Raw genomic sequence first — 21,603 nt, forward strand, 5'->3', positions numbered from 1 at the left:
TTTACTTCCTAATCAAGAGTATGTCCCATATCAGATATGAGATCAAACTCGGATTAATCTACTTGATTAACTATATTTTTGGGCTTTTGAACTCTTTCAAGTTCTATTTTGCTCCAACTGTCCTTCTCTAGAGTAAACTTTTTTTAAGAAGACGATATGTCATGAGACGAAAACTTTCTTCATGATAATAGAATTTATATTCAAATGTCTGTTTTGAATATCTCCACAAATACGTATTTATCAGATTTAGTATCAAACTTATCCGATTCAAGGTGCTTCAAATAAGCGTCATGGCCCCAAACTTTCATATAAGACAAATTGGAACTATTGCATTTCCATAACTCGTATGGAGTTCTGTTAACCAATTTAGATGGGACATGATTTAGTGTGTTGCATACTGTAATCAACGCATGACCCCAAAACAATTTTGAGAGATTTGCATGGCTTGTTATTAATCGCATTATATCTAATAGTTAATGATTCCTCTTTTTAGATACACCACTCTGTTGTAGTGTATGTGGAGGAGTCCACTACAAGAGAATCTCATTCTCTCTTAGATAATCTAGATTTTATCTTTAAAATACTCTCACTTGATCGAATTTTAATGTGAGGGTGTCTTTACCTATTTGTTTCTCTACTTCTAGTTTGAATCTCTTGAACTTTTCAAGAGTTTCATGTTTGAGTTTTCATCAAGTATACATGATCATTGATGAAATAAGAGAAACATTACTTGACATTAATTGACATGAGCCCATATGCATCACTATGCATTAGACTAGTAATTATACTGACCTTTTTTCTTTTCAAGTAAAAGAAGATTTAGTCATTGTGCCAAACATGCATAATTTATACTTGTCAAAATCAATTAAATATACATCTCTATGTAACTTTGGAATTACTTTTCATCTATATGACAAAGTCTGTAATGCCAGATTTCGGTAATAATTAGATTATCGCATTTATGCTATATAATTTCCACACTCATTATAGAATTCTTAGTATTTAGAATATAAATGTTATTTTGTAACTTATCATAGCCATTAGAATTTTTATCAAGATAAACAAGAACAACAATTATCCTTAACATTAAAATAGTTCATGTCCGAACATAAAATTCATTTTAATGTTCCAGCTATGGTAGGTATAAAGCGACATTTCACTAATTCCAATACTAAATCAAAAGGCAATGGCAAGAAGTATATTCCTACAGGCAATGCAGCAACCTTTGCTCATTTCCAACGTGTAGGTCAACTTCTCCTTTTTGTAATGGTCTACTTTTATTTAGTTTCTCCATATTTGTATAAATATGAGATTTACATCTGGTATCAAATACCTAACAAACTCGTGAAATAGACGTAAGTCACGCAATATTCCTTCCAATGACCTTTCATTCTATAATGAAACCAAGGGTCATTAGATTTGGTACTGTCCTTCGCTTTGATGGTCTTAACCATATTGGACGCTTTCACAAAGCCCTTATAGACTTCCTTTTAATATCTTTAGAGGAATCAATGGCTTGCCCACTACTAATTTTGATGTTGGGCTTAACAGCCTTAAGCATGTTAAGCAACTCAATAATTATGCATCCGAGCTTATTCACGTTAAATTCATAATTAGTTATGAATACCTTTCTCTGACAGAGATTGCAGAACCAAGTCACTTATTATCATACAACTCTTTGTAATGAAGAATTATGTGTTAACATCTATACTCTCAAATTGCTTTTGTAATTCAGTGACATAGTTGCAAGCATCACATGCGTGCAATACTATCTCATCATTGTGTTTATTATAGTAGCCACATTTTCCTTAGTTGATTTATCATCAGGTGTTACTGGAAAATGGCTACTTAAGGATAACCAACTTTCTCATGCCTGAGAACAATTCTCAAATTGTAGTGCCAATCAAGAAGATTTAATTTGGTTGTTGGCATCCAATATGCCTCTCAAACACACATGGTTACTCACGATTCAATAAATGTAAATGACAAAAGGAAAAGAATAATATATAAAATGCATCAATTAATTTAACATGGACTTTTATTAAATTAATTATGCTCCCACTGTTTAATTAAAATTTATGACCCTCTTACATAAATTTATAGAGTCCATACTTGACTTCCAGTGGGTTGGGATCCTATATTATATTAAGACCTTGAGTGTACTCAACAAGCCTTAATATAACATTTGGATAGATACTATTATCAATTGTATCTCCATACAACTTTCAGATCATTAAGCTGACAATTCTTTGTTTTCACACATCTTATGTGTTAGCTTAACATACCTCTAAAATTTATCTCCTTGAGTGTACTCAATAAAAGATAAATTTTAGTTAATCAAACCCGTCATTCAGAAATATCAAATATTTTATAGCGTTAAACATATCTCTAATGGACCAGCCTTGAGTGTACTCAACAAGTTGAGACGATTTGGGACTCTGATTTTTCACTATAATGATGGAAGGCGATTATAAATGTGACTTAATATTTTATAAAGGGATTTGCATTGAAAGGTCTCATCGTAACAATAACATATATTTTATTATACATCTACTATGCAAATAAATAAATAAATAATATATATATATATATATATAGTGTGGACGATTATGGACTTTATTATCTAGTCTTCCCGAGCTATAAGCAAGACTAGTTGGTCAATTCCTAGGAGGTATTACATTGATCAGTATCAATGCACTATCTCCATGGTCTCCTCCTCTTCTTGTTTCTTCAATCAGTCCAATTATAACATGTATCCTATACTAGTTGGCACACAGACCTAAATGAAATTGGATTCGTAGGCCCATAGCAACAATAATAATAATGGACTCGCAGGTCCAAAATGATCAAGAGCTCGCAGGCCCAAAATCATAACAATAATAACGGGTTCGCAGGCCTAAAACAATTAAGAGCTCGCAAGCCCAGAAAACAACAAGAATAAAAATTAACCATTCAACACATCCATATGGTTGAGTCTATAATCGTCCACTAATAATACATTCATCACATAAATGTATATCTATATAATATCTAATATTATATGCAAATTAGTTTTAAGTTTCGAGCAATTAAGCCGTCTAAACTCTTTTAGACAAATGAATCGGAATAATTAAATAATTAATTAATCGATTATTTAATTAATGGGCATGTTTAATTAAAATCAAATTTTAATTAAATACCGAATTAGAGTCCAACTCTAATTCAACAATTATAGGGCGGGATAATTTAATTAAAAAATCAAATTTTAATTAAATATCAAATTAGAGTCAAACTCTAATTTCAAAATTTAAGGCGGTTGAATTCAATTAAAATCAAAATTTAATTAAATAACAAAATCGGAGTCTAACTCTAATTCCATAACTTAAGGCGGTTGAATTTAATTAAAATCAAATTTTAATTCAATGGTAAAATTAGAGTCCAATTCTAAATCTAAGATTTTAAGGCGAACTTGTGTAATCAAAATCAAATTTTAATTAAACATCAAATTAGAGTCTAACTCTAATTTAAAGAAAAGTTTAGGGTGAAACAATTTAATTAAAATCAAATTTTAATTAAATGCCAAATTATAATCCAATTCTAATTTCTAAAATATCTTCAGGTGAAAAATTAATTAAAATCGAATTTTAATTAAGTCCTAAATTAGAGTCCAACTCTAATTTAAATTGAATCAATATTTTAAATTAGGATAACACTCCTAAATAAAATAAAATTCAATTGGTGTCAAAATTTAATATTTAACTTAAAATCCAATTTTAACGAAAATATAAAATGTCGTCAATTTTTAAATAAGATTTTAATTTGGGTCAAAATTAAAATTATGGGTCAAACCCATTTAGAATATAATTTTAAAATCAAATTCAAAACACTTTTGAAAATTGCAAATTTGACCCAATTGGAAAAATTAATAATAGGGGCTTTCATATTCGTAAATTGTGGAAATGCGCTCCATTTAAATTTGCAGATTGACCCCTTTTACATAATTGCAGCCAGGCCCCCACAATTACACTAATTGTAGAGAAACCCCCGTCTCCACCAACTAACGGAAAACCCTAAATTATCACCCAAATAAAACCCTAGAATTTCTACCTCCAGATTCCATTGCCGCTCTTATCCACCTGTGGCGGAAGCCGTCGCTCCAAAGTGGCAGCTTCTAGCCGCTGCAGCAGCGTCGAACGTTGTTGCCTGAGAAGCAGCAGGCGGTGCCGGCGAACGCGGCAGCGAACGCTGTCGCGTCCTGCGCCATTGTCGGCAGCAGCCCATCTTTTGGGTTTTTTTTTCTTTTTTATATTCCGACCCAAAAATTGTTTTTCTTTTCAAAACAGATTTTAGGAATAAGAAAAATCAATTCACTTAAAAAGCTAGAAACAAGAAAATAACAAGATCAACTTTTGATTGTTCAACGCGTAAATCAATTTCTAACAAACACAAAGTAGGCTCTGATACCACTGTTGGGAATCTACTTATACATGTACAACGAAAAATTAAAATTATTTCGATTTCCACCGAGAATCCCTTTGTGTTTAGATAGAAATCGTGATAAATATTATCGTGATAAATATTGTACCTTTGAAGAATTCTGCAAACCTTTTGCTTTTCTTTTTCATTCCAACAATCTTGATTCGCCACGCACAGCTGTCCCATTGTCCAGCCTCCAACGGTGGTCCACATAGAGAACAAGATTGCAACCACCGGTGTTTTCTCCTCTTGCGCTAGCAAGAATAATTATGAGAAAAACCATACGGATTGAAAACCCTAGCCATGTATTTATATAAGTCCAAACGGGCCTGGCCCGGTCCGGTCCAATATTTAATTAATTCATTTAATTAAATCCGGTCCGTGAATTAATTAATTTGATTAATTAATTCGAGCTTATAAATAACCAACCCAATTAATTAAATTATCCAACGATTGTTAAATTAATTAATTGATAAATTGCAATCTTTCAATTCTCTTTTGTGTGTGACCCATCAGGTTCCCGATCACGATACCTAACGACGTGAAATATTATTTTGATCTAATCAAAATTGATAAATTAAAACACTCTTTTAATTTATCGTCAATTCACATTCGCCGTCCCTGATTGACATCTAGCAATGTGTCAGGGCAATACATGTGACGGAAAATGTCACGTGGTATGACAAAACCAAATTCGTTCGTTTACCGTGAAACTATAATCCCTTCGTCAATATGATCTGATCAATTACGAGATATGGAAGTGTGTCAATCTCAATTATCGATCATATCTTTCACTCCACTATTAAGTCAAAATAAGTTGAAAACTTCTTTTCGACTTATGAGTACACCTTGGCCAAGGATTTCATCATCGACTTAATTGAATGAAACGCAGATCATAATCTCCTACTATCTAAGAGTGACGAATCCTTTATTGATCAATCACAACCTTCATACGATTCTTGACATACCCGAACGATGTTGTATTAGCGGCCCTTTGAAGAGTAACATCCAATACCGCGTAAGTATGACTGTCCCCATATAAGGTACCATGACGACCTCAAGTCAAATGACCAATTCCACTACCGAACATTAGAGATTAACCACTGACACTCAGATAGTTATCCATGTGGAATCTCTCGACGGGTCTCTAATGTTTTGTTCTATAACAAAACATCTACGTGTTCATTTAAGTGTCACAACACTTTAGCTTGTGAGATCAGCTACTTACATCACAAGTAAGAAATGCCACACGTGATGGTCTATCCGTAATAACGATATCTGTATCTCGTTATTACTTATGATCACGGACGATTTAAGATTCAATCAGATGTAATTTGTATATCACAATCACAACTCCTTGTGATTAACAAATTACGAAGATTTGAATCTACGGACTTTATTATTTATTTAATTGTCTATTAATTAAATAATAGATCTGCCATTAAATTGCATTAATTATATATCAAAAGTATTTATGTCCAAAATTGATTGGACCTAGGGCATAATACTTACAACATCTTGGTGTACATTAATGGGAATTCAAAAAGTGTTGGGCACAATTTTTTTTTTAATTGTCAAACCATGTGTCATCAAGTGGCATAATGTCAATCACGATGTCAAAAAAGAATATACATATAGCATGATTTAAATAACAACTACATAGTCAGCACCCATTTTGCACCACTGGCGGTGCAACCACCTTCTTCCGTTTCTTAGTTGCCCTATTTTTTGATGAACTGGAATAAGAAATCTGATCCGGTGACGTTGAAGTCCTCTTTAATGTAACACGGATGGGCTCCAGCTTGCCGGAATTTATCCTATGCGAAAAATTCAGCAATGTTCGTGAGCCATGAATATGATACGTTGCCCTATCATAGGCCAATGCAGCATCCTCCGCTGTCTCATATGTACCTTGCCATACTCGGGACCCATTTTTTGATGAATTCCTTATCTCCGCTGCAAATTTTCCCCACAGCCGCCTCCTAACACCTCTATAATTCTTCACCCTAGGCACCTTCGTCGACGGCTCCATCCTCTCCACAGTCATCTCCCTAACCCTTTCGGCTGGTGCCACTGTAGAAGTGATGGAGATAGTTGGCAGCCACCCTACACTTATAGCATCATTGCCTACACCATACATAAACATGTCATTAGAATAATTTTCACCGGAGAATCTTATTGGAGTTCGTGAGCCATCAAGAAGCTCAAAGTCAGCTTCATAATCGCCATTTTCGTATACCATTTTTCTTCTTCTTACAAATATCGAAGCTTTTTAATAATGCTTTTTAAGGTTCGACAGAGACAGACTGAGACATACAGAACACAAAAGATAGAGATAGATGTATGGATATTTATGAGATTGAAACATTTGACGAAGGTGAAAGGTTCATGAATATATATACGTGCAATTCAAAGCATTTGGTCGAAGAACATGAGTTTCTAGGAAGATTCTGAAATGAGAGGACTAATGGAATAGAGTATTTTCTTCACATGGATAATTTGAGAAATTCAACTAGCCGTCATTTATGTGATCGAAATTAGCGGATTCCTTGATTTAGCCCCTGTTTGGTGGGGGAAGAGAATCAATTTTTTTAAAGTAATTTTTGATAAAAATTAATAAATATGTAGTTCAAAAGTTGTGGATCTCATAAAATATGTGGTTAAAAGTAATTGTTGACTTTAACTTTTATTAAAATCAATCCCCACCTAGCAGGGACTTAGAATAAATTTGACAATTAAATTTTGGGAGAGTTGGTTAATTATTCCTCTTTCAATGTTTCTTGGTCAAATGGCCTCCAATTATGAAATACAATAAACAAACAATGTCAAATGTCATAAAATATCCCCACCATGGGAAAATATTCTAATACCCATATCAATCCAATTAATTCCCATATTCAAGTTTAGGTTTCGAATCACAATTACGTGTTTTCTCATCTTCAACTACCATACTTGTTACTCTAAAATTCTCTTATCTATTATATTCTTCACCTATTTTGAGTATCTTTTGAGCATTTGAACAAGAGTTTGATAAGCATACTATCTACATTGAAAAATTTCATTACATTTGAAGAAAGAAGAAAGACACTTTTAGAAATTTCATGTATATTGTACATTTATTGAATAATATTTTAGTTGGTGTTATTTTTTGTGTTGTTTGCAGCTATAAGATAATAATGGTACTCAAGCTATTATCTGATAGATAGAACGGCACTCCAGCCATTTTTCGCTACGAAAAACAACACTACAGTCATTATCTACTATAGTTTAGTTTTTCAATGAAAAGATCTCTAATAATGGACTATCTAATGTATTGAACCTATAAATGTTGATCATGTCACGAAGAACAATTGAAACGATATGCCCGATATGTTATCGAATTGGTGAAAGTACAAGTACAATATATACATAATAATAAATAGGCAATATATCTTTCAAATTTTGTAAGAGGCATGTCTATCTTGCAACTTAAATAAGTTTAACTTATTGATTATCGAGGGCAAGGACGAGCTGTGGTTGTTTATACTCGCGTATATAGATAGAACGACACAAATGTCGTTTCATTACCAGTAACGATACTTGTGATGTTCTATTGAATTCTTCAATATTTTGCTTATTTTCTAACACAACAACCTCAATTGGACCCTATAACTTAAGAAAGTCAGAAAGGTTGATCACGTGACAAAAAATGTTGAAATGATATAGATTAAAAGATATCGAGTTAGTGAAATTACTACTAATTGTAATGATTTATTATAAAATATAATTAATTAGCACACTCTCAACTTTTGTAAACGGCATGTCCATCTTATAACTAAAATGAGTTCAATTTATTGGTTCTTAGGACATGAATGTGTCATGACTGCATAAACTAGTGTTTATAGACAGAACAACACAAATATCGTTTAACAGCTCTTGTGCTGATCTGTTGATTTCTCTAATAATTTGCTTACTTTCCAATGTAATGACCTCAAACACTGGATCCCCAAACTTAAGAAAGATAGAAAGGTTGACCATGTTACAAGAATAATTAATTTGACATAGATTATATGATATCGAGTAGGTGAAATCATAAGTCATTGTATTAATTCGTTAAAAAATATCACATCTCACAACTTTTGTAAATGGAACACCCATCTTTCAATTTAAATGAGTTCAATTTATTGGTTCTCGAGGCATGGATGGGTCGTGGTAGCGTATACTTGTGTTTATAGATAGAACAACAAAAGTGTCGTTTAACGGCTCTTGTGCCATTTTGTTGATTTTTCTAATATTTTGCTTATTTTCTAACGCAATGACCTCAAACTATGGATTCCCTAACTTAAAAAAGTTAGAAAAGTTGATCATGTGGCAAAAAACGGTTGAATTGACATAAGTTATATGATATCGAGTTGGTGAAATCGTAAGCCATTGTATTGATTCGTTAGAAAATATAATTAATAAGCACATCTCTCAACTTTTGTAAATGACATGCCCATCTTTCAACTGAAATTAGTTCAACTTATTGGTTCTTGGGTCATGAATGAATCGTAGCTGCGTATACTTATGTTTATAGATAGAACGGCACAAGTGATGTTTTATGGCACTTGTGTCGTTCTGATAATTTCTCTGATATTTTATATCTTTTCTACTACAACGACCTCAAGTATTGGACTCTTTAATTTAAGAAAGTCAGAAATGTTGATCATGAGACAAATAATAGTAGAATTCACATAGATTATACGATATAGAGGGAGAAATCACAAGTCGTTATCTACATTCGTTAGAAAATATAATTAATGAGCACATCTCTCAAACTTTGTACACGACATGTCCATCTTGCAACTTAAATGAGTTCAAATCATCGATTATTGGGGATCGGATGGGTTATGGCGGCTCATACTAATGTTTAAAGACAAAACGACAGAAGAGACGTTTAACGGCATTTGTGCCGTTCCAATTTTTTTTTTCGATAGTTTGCATCTTTTCTACTACAACGACTTCAAGTATTGGACTCCCTAACTTAAGAAAGTCAGAAATATTGATCATGTGACAAATAACGGTAGAATTGACATAGATTATATGATATAGAGTTGGAGAAATCACAAGTCATTATCTACATTCATTAGAAAATATTGTTCATTACACATCTCTCAAACTTTGTACACGATGTGTCCATCTCGAAACTGAAATGAGTTCAAATCATCGATTATTGGGGATCGGATGGGTCACTGTGGCTCATACTAGTGTTTAAAGACAAAAGGATACAAGAGACGTTTAACGACATTTGTGTCGTTCTAATTATTTTTTCGATATTTTGCATCTTTTCTACTACAACGACCTCAAGCATTGGACTCCCTAACTTAAGAAAGTCAGAAATATTGATCATGTGATAAATAACGGTAGAATTGACATAGATTATACGATATAGAGTTGAAGAAACTACAAGTCGTTATCTACATTCAGTAGAAAATATAGTTAACGAGCACATCTCTCAAACTTTGTACACAACTTGTCCATCTTGCAACTGAAATGAGTTCGAATCATCGATTATCGAGGATAGGATGGGTCATGGCGACTTGTATTAGTGTTTAAAGACAGAATGACACAGTGACGTTTAATGACAATTGTGCTGTTCCGATGATTTTTCCGATATTTTGCATCTTTTCCACTACAACGACCTTAAGTATTGGACCCCTTAATTTAAGAAAATCAGAAATGTTGACCATGTGACAAACAATGGTAGAATTCACATAGATTATACGATATAAAGTTGGAGAAATCACAAGTCATTATCTACATTCGTTAGAAAATATAATTAATGAGCACATCTATCAAACTTTATACACGACGTGTCCATCTTGCAACTTAATTTAGTTCAAATCATTGATTATCGAGGATCAGATGGGTTGTGGTGGCTCATACTAGTGTTTAAAGACAGAACAACACAAGCGACGTTTAACGACACTTGTGCCGTTCCAATGATTTATCCAATATTTTGCATCTTTTTCACTGCAACGACCTCAAGCATTGGATCTCCTAACTTAAGAAAATCAGAAATGTTAACCATGTGACAAACAACGGTAGAATTAACATAGATTATACGATATTGAGTTAGAGAAATCACAAGTTGTTATCTACATTCATTAGAAAATATAGTTAATGAGCACATCTCTAACTTTGTACACGGCGTGTCCATCTTGCAACTAAAATGAGTTCAAAAGCACAAGTTATTATACTATTTTTAACATAATACAAGTACTGAGCATATCTCTCAATTAACATAGGTTATACAATATCGAGTTGGTGAAATCACAAGTCATGTTACTGACTCGTTAGCAAATATAATTAATGATCACATTTCTCAATTTTTGTAAAACAGCATGGCCATCTTGTAATTGAAATAAGTTCAATTTATTGGTTCTAGGGGCATGAATGAGTCATGACTTCATATACTCATGTTTATAGACAGACTGTCATTTTCTTTACAGTAATGGCAGTTGTGCCATTCTCATGAACAAATTATATTTTGATAAAGGCACTTGTGTCATTCTTTTAGAACTTTTCACTTAGTAATGGCACAAGTGCCGTTCTTAATGACATTTTCATCATCTAAACCACACTTGTGCCGGTCTCTTAGAACTTTTCATTTCAGTAATGATATAAGTGTCGTTCTCAATGGCCTTTCATCCTCAAACACTAGATCTGTAAAGTACAAAAGAAAAGTAGATCACGTGACAAAGAATGATTAAAATGACATAGATTATTATTTGATATAAAGCCGATGAAGGCAAAAGTAATTCTATTATTTTCAACAAAATACGAGTAACGAGCATATCTCTCAATTTTTTTAAATGTCATATCCATTTTACAACATAAATGAGTTCAATTTATTATTTCTCGAGGCACAGAAGGGTTGCGGCTGCTTAAAATAGGGGTGTAAACAATCTAATTTTACCGATTTTTGACGAAATTTCAAATCAAACCTTTAAACTGGTTTGAGAAAAATTCAAACCTAAACCAAACCATTTTGAATGGTTTACAAAAACTCAAACCTAAACTTAACGGTTTGATCCGATTTTAAATCGTCGGTTTCGACATATATTTTTTTGCCTGTCTATTTTTATGCATTAATTCATTAAATTCAATATATATTTATATCTTACTAGCAATAAATCTAAAACAAACTAAGCCCCTGTTTGAACCAAATTTTTGGGACAAAAAAATGAAATTTTGGACCGTTATCCCACAAGTCCAATTGCTTTTGTTGATCTGCTGTTTCATGTGTGAGACCCAGCATTCTCTCCAACGATCAATTTTCTAATTATGATTGTATAGAAAATGAGGGTCAAACAGAGGCTAAATCTATCTACTATAAATTTAAATACCAACTAGATCAAAGTGATATTAAAATGAACTAAAACATAGTTTTTTTCATTTTTGTTCACCTTTTTTAGGGTAATGACGATACAATAACGTTACAATACAAGTCTACTAAATTAGATATAAGGCCCTGAAAAACATAATGATGTCCAATAAGACCTCGTGATCATCATATTTGAAAAAATGATACTAATTAGACAAAAAGAATAACCAACCATAATAATAAAGTAATTGTTTATAATATTTAAATATAGTAATTACACAAGTTTATGTTTGTATGATGTTACGAAACGTATTTAATTTCACCTTAGTTTGTTCCAAAAAAATTATTGATCTAAAACTTTATTCGTAGCAAATATTATCACCGAAGGTCTGTGATTTATTTGTCTCCGATTTGGTATAATGAACTTCAATTCAACTGTGAAGAGGCGTAAAAAATTTAAAAAAAAAGTATGTGGTGCCGGTGGCTCAAAACTGTGTTAGGTATTGGCTGGAGTTCATCTAAATTCTGAAGAGAAAAATGGCATTTGATAGATTATATTAGACTTGAGATTATTAGATATAAATTAGGATTATTGGATAATAATAATATATCTATATTAGAAAATTAGAAATTGACAAAAACACCCACAAATGACAAAACTATTGAATTTTACATATTTGAATGAATTTTCAAAAAAAATCATTTTTTCATTTTTTTTATTTTTATATATTTTTTCGTAGGTCCGGTTTGGTTTTAAACCGCAATTAAAATTCTCAAATCTAAACCAAATCGTTTTAGTTCAAAACCATTTCGTTCACCGGGTCCACATGGCACCAATCGACGATTTCTAAAATGTGGTTTCGGTTTGAAGATTTTTGCTTATAGCCCTAGCTTAAACTCTCATTCATAGACATAACGGCACAAGTACCGTTTTATTATCAGTAACGGCACTTGAGTTGTTCTGTTGATTTTTCCTTTATTTTCGTTTGTTTCCAACACCATGACCTTTAGAATTGAACACCCTAAGTTGTGCCATTCTCATAATAATAATAATAATAATAATAGAAGTTTATATTTCGATATGTCACTTGTGTCATACTCTTAGAAATTTTCATCTTAATAACAGGACAAGTGTCATTCTCAGGGAACATGCTAGTGGAAACAAGGAGAACATGCTGGTGCTAAAATATGGAGTATTGAACTAAGTTAACTCATTTGCTTATAACGACATTTGTTCCATTCTCATAGATACTTCTATAAATATAACAACGACACTTGTATTGTTTTAACGAAAGTTAATAATTCATGCAATGTCACTTGTGCCATTCTCATATACAGTTATAAGTCCAGAAATGACACTTATGCCTTTTTCTTGAGAAATAACACAATAAAGATTCACACCAATATTTAACAAAGTCAAACATATCCTACAGAAAAAATCCATCCCTTGGAATAAAGTCATCCTATTGATATGCACATTTTCAAATTTAGTCTACAACTTTTTTACATTCTCTAAAACATCGAAATTCTCAAATTCGAGTGAAAAATATATATAATTTGAAACAAAATAATTTTGAGAGGTATTGCAAAACACTAATCCTAAGCTCTTGTAACACTAGAATCATACACCCCACCACTATAATTGCCATTATTTCAACCACTACCACGATATTAATATGTGCTTTCCCCACTTCGAACATAAGAGATATTATTTCTAAAATCACGACCACCAAAATGCCCACATCACGTCTACTTTTACCTCCTTATGGAGCTCACTTGTAAACCAAATCAGCCAATGGGTACCTAATTAGCTGGTGGCTTTGTCGATAACGTGAGCAACGTAGGAAATATCAAGGCCATGAGCTGCCATATCTGTCGCAACCAAAATTAGTGTGTTTTCACTTTTAAGTGATTTCAATGCTAGTTCTCTTTCTTGGAACAACAGGTAAATCAAAGTCAAATTAAGTAATAATCCGATCTCTGATCTCTACCATCCACCCTCTGTACCATCTCTTCAGCTCTAGAATGGTCACGTGCAACGGCACAGCAAGGCGCCACTATTGCTGAGAGCACTGGCACCTTACTTCGCTGTTGTCTATACTATGGTGGTGCTTGGAAAAATTCAGGCGAACCAAGCCATGGTACTTACAATAGCGATAAGTCCATGGGCAGTAGTGGCTGTGCGAGGGTTCTATTGTAGTGGCACAGTCGTACCTAATTTTTAGGTGTGATGTTTCATTTTCGATTTATAGATTTTTAGGGGTGATTTTTGTTGGTTGTATTTGCCGTTCTTGTCTGTGGTTGTAGTGTTGTTGATGTTGACGACGCTCGTGAGGTGGTGGTGGTGCATTGGAGGTGATGGTGTGTATTGTGATATTGGTCACAGGTGTATGCAGATTTATTTATGGTAACCCCGTGTGACCAAGTATGTATTTATTGTGACTGTTTGTGATCAATTTTTTGTTGATTGTGAGCGATTGTGACTTGATCACAGTTAAGATTGACCTGAATAGTTACACTGAATATAAATTTAGTTACAATTAATCACAGATAATATAGGTTAGTGAATTGTTCACATACAGTTACAAATTAGTCGGTCACATACAGTCACAGCAAGAACAAATTTGATCACAAATAGTTACATAAAATACAGGCATAGTTATGAACAATAAATTTGGTCACAGATAAATTTTTGGAGATTTTTCTATAGTGGAGTATAGAGAGAATTTTTTTTTTTTTCAAGTTTTGGAGATTTTTTTATCACTGGAGCTAAAGTAGTTGTCGAAGAGGTCATCGCAGCAGTCTTTGGAGCGGTCCCCGGAGCACCTGTCAGAGCGGTCGTCGAAGCATCTATCAGATGGGTTGTCAGAGCTGATGGCCATCTCCGGTAGAGAGGTGGAGGGAAGGTAGTGTAGTGGGGTGAGGTGGCATGGAGTGAAAATAATTAATGTATATTATATTATAATTTAATATTTAATAAATTTATTCACTGTCCAATTTTTGAAATATTTTAATGAGTTTGTTATTTATGAAATGTAATCTTTAGAACTAGACTTATGTATGGATCCCTTGTAAACTACTTATTATCAATTATACAATTTTTATAAACACTTTTTATTGAGCCCACAAGTACTGTTAACGTATTCATCATTTATTTTTATTTTATTTATAGCATAAATTATTTATAAATAATACTCTTCTAAAACAAGCAACAGCAATGTCTTCAGTGGCACACGTTGTCAGCTTCAGAGTCCAGTCGTTAAACTTAAAAGATAAAAAACGATCATGGTTAACAACTTAAAAATTGAAAAACACTTATTCCTACTTGCATACACTGATGACTACAGGGCTGGATAAAAATGTATAAAGGTGTGGTCGTAGAAATGTCTGATGAGAATTTAATTAAGATATATATATATATATATATATATATGGGTGCTGATAGGATTATATGGACGTTCGTCTTCTAAGATACAACACTTCCAAAATTAATATAGCACAATATTAATTTTGTAGGGTGAGCCGACGTTTGACTGTACTCTTCTAAAATGGAAGATATCGAACACGAGAGTCAAAAATAATTTGAAAATTATTTTGACATAATTTGGAGAAGGAAAGAATTAGAAATAAACCACATGAAATTGATTTGGAGCGCATAAAATGGAATTAGGAGAGATCCTATTTATAGATTTTCACAGGTCTCTTCCTAACGATTGCATCTTTTAACAAAATTTATTTCAACCATCAGATCGTACAATGTCACATTTAATGGTGTATATTACATCCTATCAAAAGGTTATGACTTTTACTCATATTAGGAAACAACACGTCTCTTTGATTTGCACCATTTACAATTGAAGAGTCGTGACTAATTACCATACCAATTGGAAACCTTTTCAATTCACACATTTAATCTTTTTATATACCCTTAAATTCCAACAACTCCCCACATGAATAGAAGAAGCAGACTCAGAACGAAAACGTCGAAAAAGAGTACATCTGGAATATAATGCATCAGGATTGGTGGCTTTCCCTTTGAACCTTCCTTAATAAGAATCTATCGGACGGACTTGGGTAATCACTGAAAGCAACATTTTGAACTTTCGACCGTTAGTGTAAACTAAGACAATAGATCAAACACATTATCTCTCGTATCAAACTTTGGTTCTATATCATGTTCATTATTTCGGCCTTGAAGCTTCTTGGTTTTGGAAGTGCACTAGGGAAATCGCCTAAGTAAAATTTTCATAAAACTAGCCAAATTCGCACTTACGTAGGTGATGTTATATAAAGAGTATCCTACAGTACTTCACTTATAATATTTACAAGATATAGTAATAACTAAAGCATAGTTTAGCCTAGGCAACTTTTGGTAGACAACATTTATTTGCATCATGGAAACGGGGAGGAGTTAAAACTTCTAAGTGCTATGACAAGTGTGTTTTTGTATACTTATTAATACCTAAATTTTAAACTTAAATATTTATTAAAGGAGTGAATTTAAACTTACAATTATGTTATTATTGCTTTTGTCAGTGAAAGTTGAAGAACCTTAGGTTGCAATTTATGAAGGATTTGATTGAAATGAAAGTGAAAATTTGATGATCAAATTGTGTAAGATCAAAGTTGAGAGACCTCATGCACAATTACCATGGACTTAAGTTGCAAAAAGAAGATGGAATTGTCGCGCCTAGGCAGCCCAACTTACCAACTTACCACAAATTTTGTGTTTTTCATAATTCTAGGAGATTGTTTGGCAATATTTTGGGCACATTTTTAGAGCTTTTAAAAGCCAAATTTCAACCACTAAGCCTCATTCTCTATATTCTTCATTCCTCTTTTCACCAGTGGCAAATCCAAGAGTTTGAGTCAGCATGGACGGCTGTTGACCATCTACCATTGGCCACAATAAAATATTAAAAGTCCTTTTTGTATCCATTTTTTTTTTTTGCAAAAAATGCATTTTGAAATGGTGATTTGATGGAGAACGTGTGACTAAAAATAAAGAAAATTTTTGAATTTATGTGTATTATTATTTTATTGAAGAATGTATGGATGAAAAGAAGAAAGAAAAATGTAGTTTTAAAAAAAAGGAAACCGAACAAGGCCTAAAGTATAAATATAACAATTATTTTGTTTAAAATGAATATTTATAATTCTGTTATAAGAATAAATAAAACTCAACAAATAAAATTGTTGCCAAATTATGTGTAATTCAATGGAAGAGTGTGAATTTGAATATTTAAAATTGTTTGAATTAAAACAATCAAAACCTAATAAATATCGTTTTTGTTAAATTTAGTAACACAATTCAAGAGGTACCATAATAGTTAAGTTTACCACAACCCTTGCTTGAGATCATGGGTTCAAATCCTCATTGTCCCTCCCTTATTGAATTTTGGTAAAAATTATAGAACAAAAATAATACATAACAAATCCATTGACAAAGATTCGAACCTAAGACTAGAAGTACATTAAGGCTAGCTCTCACCAAGTAAGCTAGAAGGATGTTTGAAAATAAAATCAATTACCAACAATATAAGATAAAAATTTAATCTATTACTAACAAAAAAAATATATCCCGACGAATCCAAATAGGGCGGCCGCCCTAGCTAGTTGCCCTCTAGATCTGCCACTGCTCTTCATCCTTCTTCTTTTCTTTTTACTTTCATTCTTCCTTTTCTTTTTCTTTTCTCTTTCATTTTCTTGGTAATTTGGAGGAAAGATTAGAGCAAACAAAGAAGATAAATTCAAAAAAAATGTGGACCAATATTTGAGAAAAGTCAAGACCAAACTCAAAAAAGGGTTTTATCTATAATCTTGTATTTTCTCAATTGTTTAGCCATATTTGTAACGTATTGCTATAAATATTCTTCTTTTTATCAATTCTTTAACATGGTCTAAATATATGTATTGAGATTTATGGTATTAGTTTAACCTAACTTTAATTAATTTTGCCATTTGCTTTTTAATGTTAAAATGCTTATTTTCATGTATCTACTATTGTATTTATTACCTTTTTGTTTATGTGGCCAATAAATAATTATGTTTAGTGATTTGTATATCATTCTAAATAAAATTGTTCATTTTATACTAAATAGTCGAAGACTTAGGTTCTTTTAGGGGATGGATATATACTTCTAATCTTAGGTGACCCATTGAACTATTTTCACTAAGATTTAATCCGGTTGTTTGATTTTAATCAACGTAGAGATATAGTAGATTAAATCGTTCAATTAGGGTTAGTTTCTCGAGAAGGTAACGAGTTAAATTTTAAAAAATCTAGTCTAACAACATAAATGAGTAATTTGTTAATTAACTTGGAGAGAAATTAATTAGGCGATGGTTAAACGAAACTATGAATCCCAACCACGTGCGTTTTCCTCTGAAATTTCTAAGTGTTCATGTCTTCTTAATTAGTTTGTAGGGTTTTATTTTATTTTTCCTTATTTTCAAATTATAATTTTAATTATGTGTGTTTCCTTTTATTGTTATAATCAAATTAATTAAAGTTGTGTAATTAAAAGTAAACATTCCTTAAGGGATCAACAACTCGGACTCAAAATGTCTACTTTATTACTTGAATGTGACTTGTGCATTTGCGATCTACACATTCTTAGCAAACAAATTTTTTGAGTCATTGCCCGGGATTATTTTTATTTTGATTACCACATTAGTTAATTTTACTTCAACAATTTCTTTTTTATCTTTTTAATTACTCTTATTTTTGTATATTTTTGCTAACCCCCATATTGTTAATCTATATTGTATTGGTATTCTCTCATACTTTTTAGCTATAGTTTCATTATTTCGATCTTGGTAAAGTAACATTTTTTGTAATGTCTAATCTCTACATTGACTATGAACATATGCTTGGAGGTCCAAATGTGAAATTTGTCAAGCAATGCATTGTACAGGACCATGTTTGTATTCATGTACCGATACCTCAATGTCGAAATTTCTTTGATTTAGACAATATTTGAAATGTCGAAAACAAGCACCAGACAATTTCGATTATAGTTACATACTCGTGGGAAATTATATATATGATGATTAGGATAAAGGCATCAAATTTTTAGGAGATTATTTTGTAAAGTATTACCATGAACTTGCCAAGTTGGATGAAGATGATATACTTGTGGGAGATTACGAATGTTGGGATGGATTTCAAATGTGGGGGTATAATCCACTCGATGGAGTCAATAGGAAAGGCTTGTCATTGCCCGTGAAGTTTGATCCAGGACCAATCATTCAACCCTATGAGAATTCAACCATTGAAAAAGAGCCTAAAATGAGTGAACATTTAATCATAATGGAGCTAAATGAGGATGTGGCAATCAATGATAAATTCAACTTACATTTTCCCTTCTATTAATTGCCAAGCTTTTGATTTTGTAATTAAACCCGATGAGGAAGTAGAAATATTCATAGGTGAATTTATATTGGATATGAAAGGAGGCAATATTGAGTTTTGGAGATCAAATGAATAGTGAAACAAAGTCAAATAAAGAAAAATGGACAAGCATCCCATGCCTTCTTTAGATGCCCATAATTCAAATGTCAAAGTCAAACTAAAGACTATAAAAAAGTTTATTGGAGATAACTCAATTTTCTAACTTCTAAATTTTTTATTTATTTTTGTGTATTTTCATGCTTTTATTTGATTAGCAATCATTTTTTGTAGGTAATTTTTTGAAGTCCCATGTCAATTGTTTACATGAAGATTCACTTGCCCAAGTTTATAAAAAGTATTACAAGTCCAAATCAGGCATTGGTACCACAAATGTCCGATTGGGAAGGTTTTGTTATTCCCTCTTCTCTTTTATCCGTTTTTTTCACATAAAGGACAATGTGTGATTTAATTTTGAAGTTGATTGTGATTACCTTTTTTTTTATTGTGTTGACATGTTAATATAATTGCCGGCTTAACATGGTCTGATATTTAAAATTGTTATTGATTCATAATATATGACCCAATATGCTATTTGTGCCTAATTTTTTTTTTCAAAATTTTGCTTATACATGTGAGATTCTAAGTTACTTTGAGCACAATAGTCATAATTAATTATCTAGATGTGAAATTTTTTTATCGACGGAGAGATTTTGAATTGCTAAGAATAAGGTTCTGAGTTTGCATAAATTTTTGTCAATCCTATATCCACTTCTCTTACACTTAATCTTATTGTGAGATAAGTTTAGGGTGGTTGAGCTAGTGAAAGATATTATCTAGAAATGTGTTGACTTTATACATATGAAAATATTTGTGTGGAATGTCTTTTGTCAAGTATAAGCTAGGTAATGACCATATACTAAGGATCTAAGCCATATGTAATTTTGTTGTACTTAACAGAATGATATTGCACTTGTTGAATAATAAGCCCCACTTCGTAACCTTTTTTACTCGAGTTATTAAGTTTGTTGGGGGCATCTCAATACCCGATAACCTTTGTCCTAAAAAACCGATGAGCTATCAACCTAAAACTCACTACAAGGTAAAAAAGAAAGTTTAAGAGAGTGAGTTAAAACATGAGATTTGATTAAAAAGAAAAAAAAATTTGATTTGGTGCAATTATATTCGATATTTGGGTATAGATAACTAGTGTATTTGAATTACTCAGTATAAGTTTAAATGTTGACGTACTCATTAGTAGGGAATCATCACATGACTAGATATTGAAATTGTCGGTTAGACCTAACCGAATTAGAGCATTAAAAGAAAATAGAGATTGAGAGCAACCTTAGATTTACACGTGTTGCTTGATTGTAGTGTAGATAATCTTAGTCGAGACGAGCAAGAACTTAAGTTTAGGGGTGTTGATAAGTGTATTTTTTTATACTTATTTAATATCTAAATAAACTTAAATATTGATTAATTGAGCGAATTTCTACTCACAATCATGTAATTATTGCTTTTGTATATTAAAATCTTCCAAGGGAATGGAATAATGCAAAAGGAAGAGAAAAGGGACCAAAATCGTACAAAATTGTGAGGTTGGATACCAAAGTATACTAGTCAAAAGTTGAGGTTGCAATTTATGAAGGCTTGATTTAAATGAAAAAAAAAGTATGAGGATCAAATTGTACAAGATCAAAGTTGAGGGACCTGATGCGCAATTACCTGGAGACTTAAGTTGTAAAAAGAAGATGGAATTGTGTTTTCATTTCATTTATGTTTCAAATAAATGATTATGTATATTTATGTGTACATCGTTTGAGAGAAGATTGTGCATTTTAGACTAAATAGTAGAAATCCTAATTTTATTTATTTATTAATTTTTTTTTATAGGGGGATAGAGATGTACCTAACATTACGTGACCCATTAAACTATTTTCACAAAGATTTCATGCGATTGTTTATTTTTAATCGATATAGAGATATGGTATATTAAACCAATCAAATAGGGTTAGTTTTACTAGAGAAATGTGATTAGCCAACCCGAAAAATCGAGTTTAACATCGTAAATGAGTAATATGTTAATTAACTTGTGGAAAAATTAATTAGACGATGGTTAAATGAAACCATAAATCTCAACTACGTTTTCCTCCAAAATTTTCAAGTGTTTACATTTTCTTAGTTTTTAGAGTTTTAGTTTATTTTTCTTTATTTTCAAATCATAATTTTAATTATGTGTTTCTTTTTATTGTTAGAATTAAATTAATTAAAGTTGTGTAATCAAAAGTAAACATTCCTCGAGAAATTGACAACTTAAACTCAAAAAGTCTACTTTATTACTTGAATGCATCCCATGTACTTGTGGTCTGTTCTTTCTTATCGAACATTCTACTTATCGAGTCAATCATGG

General features: G+C 31.9%; 1 protein-coding gene across 1 annotated transcript; it reads right to left on the bottom strand.

Annotated features, from left to right (window-relative positions):
- Positions 1-6,118: 6,118 nt before the first annotated feature.
- Positions 6,119-6,697, bottom strand: LOC111388160 (ethylene-responsive transcription factor 2-like). Its single transcript, XM_023012844.1, has one exon. It carries the CDS (start codon positions 6,695-6,697, stop codon positions 6,119-6,121), a length of 579 nt encoding a protein of 192 aa, XP_022868612.1.
- Between the last annotated feature and the right edge of the window lie 14,906 nt (positions 6,698-21,603).

The sequence above is a fragment of the Olea europaea genome, unplaced genomic scaffold (assembly GCF_002742605.1).
Source record: "Olea europaea var. sylvestris unplaced genomic scaffold, O_europaea_v1 scaffold463, whole genome shotgun sequence".
In the NCBI taxonomy this organism is placed as follows: Eukaryota; Viridiplantae; Streptophyta; class Magnoliopsida; order Lamiales; family Oleaceae; genus Olea; species Olea europaea.

Excerpts from the sequence above, each read along its gene's own strand:
- LOC111388160 (XM_023012844.1), bottom strand. The coding sequence starts at position 6,697 with ATGGTATACGAAAATGGCGATTATGAAGCTGACTTTGAGCTTCTTGAT.